The sequence below is a fragment of the Liolophura sinensis genome, chromosome 3, assembly GCF_032854445.1.
Source record: "Liolophura sinensis isolate JHLJ2023 chromosome 3, CUHK_Ljap_v2, whole genome shotgun sequence".
NCBI lineage: Eukaryota > Metazoa > Mollusca > Polyplacophora > Chitonida > Chitonidae > Liolophura > Liolophura sinensis.
In genome coordinates, this window is record NC_088297.1 from 21028013 (window position 1) to 21038630 (window position 10618).

General features: G+C 38.0%; 1 protein-coding gene across 1 annotated transcript; it reads right to left on the minus strand.

The window, feature by feature from the left end:
- Positions 1-467: 467 nt before the first annotated feature.
- LOC135464112 (transmembrane protein 18-like) lies at positions 468-7143 on the minus strand. The gene is made up of 5 exons (XM_064741604.1): positions 7021-7143; positions 4948-5065; positions 3914-3968; positions 3314-3407; positions 468-1296 (listed from the first exon to the last, which is right to left on the minus strand). The coding sequence occupies exons 1-5, from the start codon at positions 7075-7077 to the stop codon at positions 1189-1191; spliced, it is 432 nt and encodes a 143-aa protein (XP_064597674.1). The 5' UTR covers positions 7078-7143; the 3' UTR covers positions 468-1188.
- Positions 7144-10618: the final 3475 nt, after the last annotated feature.

The window sequence follows — 10618 nt, forward strand, 5'->3', positions numbered from 1 at the left end:
GAGCCAAGCATGTGTATGGTGTTTGTATGATAATCATTTTGTTTGCCGTCATTTCAAACTCTCGCCAGAAGAGATTTTGACAACTGACAAAGAGACACACCATATTCTTATTTCATTTCTGCAGGGATTTGGACAAAAAAAAACAACTTTTTTCACGTGACCCATTCCTGTAACACGGTGTAACAGACTGAAACAGATTGAGTGATCCTTAGGCAAACAGACCAATCAGGCTTTAACATTGTGGCCTTTCTTAGACCATTAACAGCAACCGAATTGGCTGAGATTCTGAGCACAGAACGGAAAAATTCTTCGTATTAAATTGAACAAATATTGAAAATGGTCGAGCTCATTAAACATTCAGTACTGTACCACTTTCTCGTTCTTAAGAGGTACAAACATTGAAAGTGGTCGAGCTTATTAAACATTCAGTACTGAACTACATAGTTACTCATTCTTAACTGGTACAAACATTGAAAGTGGTCGAGCTTATTAAACATTCAGTACTGTACTACATAGTTACTCATTCTTAACTGGTACAAACATTGAAAGTGGTCGAGCTTATTAAACATTCAGTACTGTACCACATAAAGTTTCTTGTTCTTAAGTGGTACAAACATTGAAAGTGGTCGAGCTTATTAAACATTCAGTACTGTACCACATAAAGTTTCTCGTTCTTAAGTGGTACAAACATTGAAAGTGGTCAAGCTTATTAAACATTCAGTATTGTACCACATAAAGTTACTCGTTTTTAAGTGGTACAGACACTGAAAGTGGTCGAGCTTATTAAACATTCAGTACTGTACCACATAAAGTTTCTCGTTCTTAAGTGGTACAAACATTGAAAGTGGTTGAGCTTATTAAACATTCAGTACTGTAACACATCAAGTTACTTGTTCTTAGGTGGTACAAACACTGAAAGTGGTCGAGCTTATTAAACATTCAGTACTGTACCACATAAAGTTACTTGTTCTTAGGTGGTACAAACATTGAAAATGATTGAGTTCTATAAACATACAGGATTATATACAGTTGTTTATTCTTAAATGGAACAAATATTGAAAGTGGTCAAGCCCATTAAACATACAGTATCATATAAAGTTACTCGACCGTTTGCACAAAAATCCTGCCTTGTCGTGTCTACGCCGATATAATACATGTATACAGTGCTATGACATCGCTCTCGCTGCTTCACTTGTCTTTTTTACTGTTTTCCTCTCTGGCCGCTCTGATATCCCGTCGGATCTGCGACTGTTTGACTTGGACTAACATAATACCAGCATTCCATAACCATAACACCTGGTGAAAAAAAAAACAACAAAATTAAACACAAACCTAATAAACACACCAGGAAATAAAACTCTGTAAGCCATTTATTCATTGTGTTCACTTAGGCTGCCATGTCAGATAAGTGAAGAGTTGCAATTTTTCACTTATACGATGGTGGCCAGCATTATGGTGGGAGGGAAACAAGGCAGAGCCCGGGGGAAACCCACGACAAACCGCATGCTGCTGACAGACCCTCCCACGTATGGCTGGAGAGGAAAGAGCAACTGAGAGAGGTATTGTATTAACTCACCTATGAGCATGATACTCAATATAAATATATATTTCACTCATTCATCTGGAGGTTCTTCATTAATGCAGTCAAGCACCACAATTAGTTTTGGAATGTTTTCGATTTTAATCATCCTCTGTAGCCAGTCAGAAACCGGCAACATTGCTGTAGCTGTCAAACAGCCATTGCACTGTTGTACGCAGTTCACGATTTGTTAGACATTAGAAGGTCACTCAATGGTCCACCGGAGAGACTGAGACACAGGTAATAGGATTATAGCAGGTATCAAAGCGACATTCATTGGAGGTCAGTACATCTTTGACACTCTCCTACTTCGGATTTGGCCTACCGATTTTTAGGTAGGCAAAATGCAAAAAGCCGTCAGAATCAATTAGGATTCAAGCCCAATACAACCCTGGGGTCAGTCACACAAGAAGCAGTTTCATATAATTCTGTCTAACTAGCACACATCAATCTAAAGGAAAAAAATTAAACAGATATGATTTTGGCATCAAATATTTTAGTTAATGCACACAAAGTAGGCTTATATTGTATGTAAAGGAAACATATTACCGTTATGTAGGGAAATGTTTTTTCTAAGAAATGCTTTTAGTGAGCATACATGCAGAAGATGTCTGGGAAAGTTCCCCTACATTTCCAAGAAAATTCAGTGTTCTTTTTTTTCCAATACACCCCGTATTTGTTGCCATTCTTCACTAACAGGTGTTTATTTCTCTGGTATGGAATGAAATGTATCTGCATAATTGCCTTTGCCATGATCTGACTCGAAATGATTAGAAACGTACCATTCGTTTTTCATATACACTCTTAGATTTTGTGAGCATAAATCAAACACTGACATTACTTGTGGAACTGATAATTATTCACTGATAAAATCATCTCAACTTAGGTGTAAAAGGATTAGCCTGCTACTGATGGTTAATCCCTCACTAATCCCCAAGGTAGATGAGTCACGAATATGCGAGTTAAAAATCCAAGAAAATTAGTTCCATGTAAAAATTAAGTACTTCACAGTATGGCCCATTTCTTAATTTAGGTGTGTCACAATCCACATGATTATCAAAGAGCGGTTTCACAATCCACATGATCATGAAAGAGCCGTTTCACAATCCATATGATCATGAAAGAGCAGTTTCACAATCCACATGATCATCAAAGAGCAGTTTCACAATCCACATGATCATGAAAGAGCAGTTTCACAATCCATATGATCATCAAAGAGCGGTTTCACAATCCACATGATCATGAAAGAGCGGTTCCACAATTCACATGATCATGAAAGAGCGGTTTCACAATCCAAATGATCATCAAAGAGCGGTTTCACAATCCACATGATCATCAAAGAGTGGTTTCACAAGCCACATGATCATCAAAGAGCAGTTTCCCAATCCACATGATCATGAAAGAGCGGTTTCACAATCCACATGATCATCAAAGAGCGTTTTCACAATCCACATGATCATCAAAGAGTGGTTTCACAAGCCACATGATCATCAAAGAGCTGTTTCACTATCCCATGATCATCAAAGAGCGGTTTCATGAGCCACTTTTGACAAGCCAGTAGTTGCTCCGTACATGGTTAATGCCACACTTGGATCACAGCGCTGATTAGTTTTACAGGTGGAAAAACCCAGAGTTCCCAGGGAACATTAATCTGGGATAATGGCCCGATAGCTGTTATTATTTGCTTATTAACTAATAAGATTAACAAACTATAAGATTTTAGTAAGAACTTACCACAATAACCAGACAGTTGATGAGGAGTGGGGTAGAAAACAGCAGAGAGATAAACAAACCATTACTATCAAAATACTGCTGATGAGCAAATAACCTGAAAACAGACGAGAGAAAAAAGTCTAGCCATGGACAAGAATTTGATAGTATCATCTTACATTCTGTCTAAAGTGACTAAAATGTCTAAATTCTTTCTTCATCCATCTAATATGGTTTTCTAGCATTAAATGGAAAGCACTGCCCAGTGAACTATTGAATACCAAAATATGACTTGAGTGTCTGATGACAGACAATTCTTTCACCTTTAAAAAAAGATCGCTATTTTTAACTGTAACTGCACTCTCTGTCTGTGGGCTGGTCACTTTTTACATCCTGTTTTTTAAGAAGGTTAATACACTTTATGATACTTAATTGACCCCTGCTTTACCACCCACGGGTTGCTGATAGCCCTTCTCTTTTCTGACTGGAGTTGGTTCATACAAAAGGCAATGCCCATAATGAAAGTCTAACTTAATTGGCTGACAGCCAGAATTGATATGAAAGTCAAATCAAATATGAAATCTGAGGTATAAAAATTACTTATTTTAAACACGTAGCACTCACTTCCAATTTTGTGCAGCCCACTCATTTATATTCTCAGACATGTAAACAAGAAGCACTGAAAAATAAAGAAGAAAAGTGAGCACATCAACTATTTACATAACAAATGTTGAAAATTTTCACTTACAGTGTTTTTTTTTAAGGGTGGTGGAAACCACAGTGCTCTGGGTAAATAACCAAGGCTATCACTAAAAATGTGTTTGTTGGTGGTAATCAAACACCCAAACAAAGGGCCACAGTCTAAAGAGTCTCTTGGGCTGTTAGTGGAATTCTTAAACATTTTTATCCCAAAGCTAATTTCTTTCACATTCCAATCTTTTGCATTAGCCCAAGTAAACAAAATTTTCCTATGTTATTTTTTCTGATACAGTGAAAATACTCTTAACAATGAACTTTTTTCAGGATAGCCTAACAAGTTATCGACAAACTTTCGCACAACTAATGTACAGATATGCACATCAGTGGAGGAACGTCAGACTGCGAGAACGTCCAAACGATCAACGTTGACTACTTGCTGTCACAAAGGCCACACAAGCAATGAGAGTGGGGGGAATCTCTAAATCTCTTAAACTTACTTAAAGCAAAGATTCTACATTAAAGCTCTGTACACTATTACGCCAAGGCAAAACAAAAACCACATTGGTTGGATTGGCCAGTTTCAAAGCTTCACAAAAAGTATCATTTTATCAGTCTACACAGAATAATGCTTTCAGAATACGCATGAATACACATCTTGCAAACATGCGAAGTGGTTGAACAATTACAGTAATTTGATTTTATGGGTTTAATGCAGAAGTCTAGAATTTTTTACACTAATATTGAAGTCAGTTTTGCAAGTGGAGGAATCGTTCGCCTAGAGCAAGTAATTTATGCAATTTCCCACATGTAAAACATCCATGCATATCTACATATACAGGTCGTATCTATGCAAAACCAATGATCCCAACCAACTGGCCTCAAACTTATTTCTGAATATCGAACTGACAACACAGGTCACATTCACCCTTCCCTATCCACCCATCGAGGCTTACACTTACAAAGGACAAGAAAGTAGGCTCCCAATGGAGTGCCACAATTCCGCAACGAGATGGTGAGAAGAGCACACACTAGATGGAACAGCCCCAAACCCAGTAACCATGGTTCCGACCAATCAATCTGAAAGTGAAAGTGAAATGCACACGAACAGTTTACATGTTACGTTTTTAGTCAAATCATGGATGATTGTCCAGTTGACACGAAAATATAGTCACAGTAGCAAAATAACTTGAGCGAAAGCAATGTTCTCCACACAATTCCTCAGTTGACTTGAAAATTAGTGAAATTATATGTTCAATTTTTTTGTTTGTTGTTTAAAGGGATACAGAATCGACGCTGATTGGCTGATAGTGAGATAACTACAGCCTTGGTCACACTTGGAATAAATGTACCATACCTAAAATTCAGCAGCAGTTTTAGAGTGTATTTAAAGGTCCACTTTGTACCACAAAGTGCCTCGTGAAAAGGACCGACTGGGTTTTTCATTTCAATGATTATAAAACTTTGAGGCAGGTAAACATCAGACATTGTAAAAAATAGACCTCAGTATTTAATTTAATTGAACTAGTGTGACTGCAAACTTGAGGTCATGGAGGTGGTGGAGACATATTTGATGAGAAATTTTTGTCATATACACTATGACAAACTGCATCAAGTTTTTAAAAGAAAGTCTCGGATTAAGTTAGAGATTGCTCTGACGTTAGATTTGGCAAAAATTTTGTTCCTCCAAAGATGGCCCTAAACCAACATTTGAGCACACTTTGATTTAAAAACCTAACACAGTTGCCGTGAAAGTTTGTCACTGTGTTTGAGACAAAAATTATCCATCAAATACATCTCCATGGCCTCGCATTCCTTATCTCTTCGTCTATTGATTTATTGTAAGCGGCTATTTCCTATGACGTGTGGGCCCGAGATTCATTAATGATGCAACCTACTGTATTGACAGCCTTAACATATTTGACAAGGGCAGGTAACTACATCAGCTTTTTTATAAGAGTGCACTCTGATCATTGGATTGGGGCCATCCTTGGCCAAACCAAATATTGCCAAACCTGACATCAGAGCAATCTCAGATTATCTCTGATTAGGGTTTCACCAAGCCCTGGATGACAATGCTCGCAGGGCCTTGCATAGTCATGGCTGGGTCCCCTTTAGCCCGCTAGGATGAATTGTAAAATTTTGGAAAACAGTCAATTACTCATGTACCTCACCTTTCCAGTCACTCCTTTACAATGCTTTGGGTCCTAGGGCACCTGACTGTTAAAATCCCGAAATTTGATCATCCCAAACGTAAATATATGCATCTGTATTTGTTTAAGTCCCCCTCTCCTTCGGCTTTTCATGAATGAAATGGCTGCTATCTACACTCATGAGTGGCCAGACAGCTTGTTATGAAAAGGCTGACCCCTACTGGCTTCATTTGTGGAGGTCAGGTACCGTATGTCAAAACAACAGCACGTGCTCTAGTTAGGTTCTAAAGTAAATGGGACTCAAACCAGCCTGCCCATAACAACAAAAGAACTTCATAACCAGCATAACTGAAGGGAGGGATAGTTTCCTATCCAGCTGACTGGAAGCGCATGCCTGGCTGCCTGGCCATTTCGTAAATGAAAAGTCAGCGCACAGGGGGACTTAAATAAACATGGATGGATATTTACGTTTGGGATGATCCACATCTGGGGATTTTAACAGTCAGGTGACTGGATGGTCGAGGTATGTTTTACAATTCATCCTACCGGGTTAAAGGGGACCAAGCTGTGACTTATGCGAGGTCCTATGAGCGTTGTCATCCACGGCTAGGCTTCACTCGCGCTCTGTCTGGTTTCCTTCCACCAAAATGATGACCGCCAGTGTAACATGTAATATTCTTGAGTACGGTGTAAAACACAATAAAATAAATACATACATACTATAACACATACTTCGCTATGTACCGTCCGTCATTTGATGTTAAACGTTGTTGTTGTTATCACCATTATTCGCTTATGAAGGTATGTTCTCATTCATTGGAACTGTCATCTATTACAAGCTAATCTGGCTGATTTTGTGCATTTCCTACATGGACAACTTACTGTGCTAAGGTAAGACCACACCCCGTCGATTTCAGTTGTGCTGATCGGACGATGCATCGTTCTGTTTTTCTTCCACAAATAAAATCTGACTATATCAAGCACCTGTTACATTTTCGCGTGTCTCTGTTTATTGATGATTTACCAGAGAGCTCTGTCAAGGGAGATAAGCAGGGTTGCCTTGAACTGTCACTTGGGGCTCAGCCTAAAAGCCGGTCTGAGCTCCGGTCTGTCGGTCTGAGATCCGGTCAGGACATTGTGGCCAAACGGCAATGTGTATCGACTCGAAAGTGATGTATTATTAATACATGAATACTATTAACATAATCGTCAGATGTCCGTTTGTTTTTGTAAATGGTCATATTTATATAAATAATATAAATATATACACATAAATATATTTAACCGTTGTATGCTATTTCAAGCGAATGTTTCTTCTTTCTTTTTCTGCCTCTGTTTGTAATTTTTGTTTTCACCAGACCAATATTCCATCATAAGGTGGAAAGGATATAATTACTGCCTTGCTGAAAAGAGAAAATACCAAGAAGTTCAAAACTGAATATTATGAACATGGATCCCAATATGTGGCTTTATATGTATATACACCATGAAACAACGGCAGTCAGTTTTCGGTTTATAAACAATTTTACATTACCCGTCGTCCGCCATCATGATACACATCGATGTGTATCATGAAAATAAGAGAACTCGGTGAATACTGTTTCAGTCTTGACATATTGTACATGGCTGAATAGAGAATATCAATAGCGTTCGGTCTATATCCTCTTCAAGTCGGTACTCATTGCTGTTTGGCCGCAATGCCCAGATTGGATTTCACACCGGCAGACCAGAGTTCAGACCGACTTTTAGGCCGACCCGTCGCTTGGCGCTATGTTCACTGACTTCGTGTGTGTACATGTGATGTTTTTTTCTTAACTTTGGGGGGATTTTCAATAACTGCTTTGATATTGACATACATTGTATATCTTCCTCTGTCATCCTCTGTCCTACTATCCCCTTCATGCTGAACGCCAAGCGAGGAAGTAACAACTTCGTCTTGTCAGGTCTTAGGTGTGCCTCGACCCAGGATTGACCCTGGACCTACCGCTCACGAAGCGGGCAGGTTACCAATTGTGCCATTGGTGCCGGTATATAAAGTATGGAAGCTGTGTTTGTCCTGAATACAAACCAATTGTGGAAACATTTAGTTGGACATCAAATGTGGAAGCTGTGTTTGTCCTCAATAGAAACCAACTGTGGAAACATTTAGTTGGACATCAAATATGGAAGCTGTGTTTGTCCTCAATAGAAACCATCTGTGGAAACATTTAGTTTGACATCAAATATGGAAGCTGTGTTTGTCCTGAATACAAACCAATTGTGGAAACATTTAGTTGGACATCAAATATGGAAGCTGTGTTTGTCCTGAATAGAAACCAACTATGGAAACATTTAGTTTGACATCAAATATGGAAGCTGTGTTTGTCCTCAATAGAAACCAACTGTGGAAACATTTAGTTGGACATCAAGTATGGAAGCTGTGTTTGTCCTGAATAAAAACCAATTGTGGAAACATTTAGTTGGACATCAAGTATGGAAGCTGTGTTTGTCCTGAACAGAAACAAGTTGTGGAAACAATTAGTTTGACATCAAATATGGAAGCTGTGTTTGTCCTTAATAAAAACCAACTATGGAAACATTTAGTTTGACATCAAATATGGAAGCTGTGTTTGTCCTGAATAAAAACCAACCCATAGAAACATTTAGTTTGACCTCAAATATGGAAGCTGTGTTTGTCCTGAATAAAAACCAACTATGGAAACATTTAGTTGGACATCAAATATGGAAGCTGTGTTTGTCCTGAATAAAAACCAATTCTGGAAACATTTAGTTGGACATCAAATATGGAAGCTGTGTTTGTCCTCAATAGAAACCAACTGTGGAAACATTTAGTTGGACATCAAATATGGAAGCTGTGTTTGTCCTGAATAAAAACCAATTCTGGAAACATTTAGTTTGACATCAAATATGGAAGCTGTGTTTGTCCTCAATAGAAACCAGCTGTGGAAACATTTAGTTTGACATCAAATATGGAAGCTGTGTTTGTCCTGAATAAAAAACAACTGTGGAAACATTTAGTTGGACATCAAATATGGACGCTGTGTTTGTCCTGAATAGAAACCAACTATGGAAACATTTAGTTTGACATCAAATATGGAAGCTGTGTTTGTCCTCAATAGAAACCAACTGTGGAAACATTTAGTTGGACATCAAATATGGAAGCTGTGTTTGTCCTCAATAGAAACCAACTGTGAAGCCCATTGTCCTTCACTAAGATTCCCCCTCCCCCTTCCTATGCCAACAAGGAGAAGAAATCAGCATACACAACACTAAAATGTTTACTTGTTTTTATTTTTTGCAGCCAGAGTACTGAAAGACAGAAGTTGCAGTATGGAAAAAGAAAAAAAAGCACACAATAAGTACAGTGCATCTATATAAAACTTTTACCCTTGTGAAAAAATTACAAAAAATGATTGAAACATCGATATCTGATATGAGCATGTTAGACCGGATTTCCATTTTGCAACATTGCACTATGGGGATAAAACATGGTGGACAGGCGTAGTCATAAAGACACTAAGGGGAAATTTAAATCACACACAATCAATTCATGTTTATAAAAATTTAGTACAATTTAACATTCAACAATGTGACCTCTTGTTAAAATCAGGTATATTAAAACATGATCACTGTCAAATCTACAGGCTGACCTAAAGAAGAAATCTGTTGAGAGTCAAATTCACCTCCGAAAAATTCAAAGCCTGCCTCAATTTTAGTACCCTGTACACATTTTGTGAATCCAAACAAAGCTGGATGGATTTCAGTGTAATACATTATTATACAAAAAGAAGTCTCAAAATCATGACTTCTGACTGAAGAATCACTTTTGAAGCCTTTTAAAATTCTTTTTGACATTAGTTAAGAAATCATCCTTGAAGCTGTTGATGTGACGTAGTTTCTGTCTCTAATGGGTACAGTCCACAATTAATGATTGCGGGTTGCCTTTTTTTGTTTTTTTTTTCTGCTTGTTAAGTGACAGTTTGTAGCACAGGCTTCAGAAGTAATTTTCCAGTTATAAATTTGTGTGTCCCTCAACAAATGGAGGTGGATGCACACTAAGTAAAAGTAGTGAAAAGTCATGCTTAACGGTCCTATGACTGGGTGGAGTTCAGAATTGAGAATGTACCCATCTGATAAATGTTACAACAGTAAAGTACATAATGTACAGAAGGGGGAGGGGTGGGATGGGCTGGGAGGGGTGGGCTGAGCGGGTGGGGGTAGTGGGGGTGGAATTCATTATTTACCCCCACTACCACCGCCCTCCAAAAAAAAAAAAAAAATCTTTAAAACATTCTAAATTCATGACTTCTTTATGCCAATTTTCATGACTGAGATATCCATATGTATTCATGACTATCCAGGTATTTTTCGTACATGTAGCTCAAGCAAAACTGTGCTTGCAATTCAATGAGATCCAGATATTATTCAAATTTTGCAATTTTTTGTTTAAACCATTCCGGTAAATTGGTGATCAAAACTT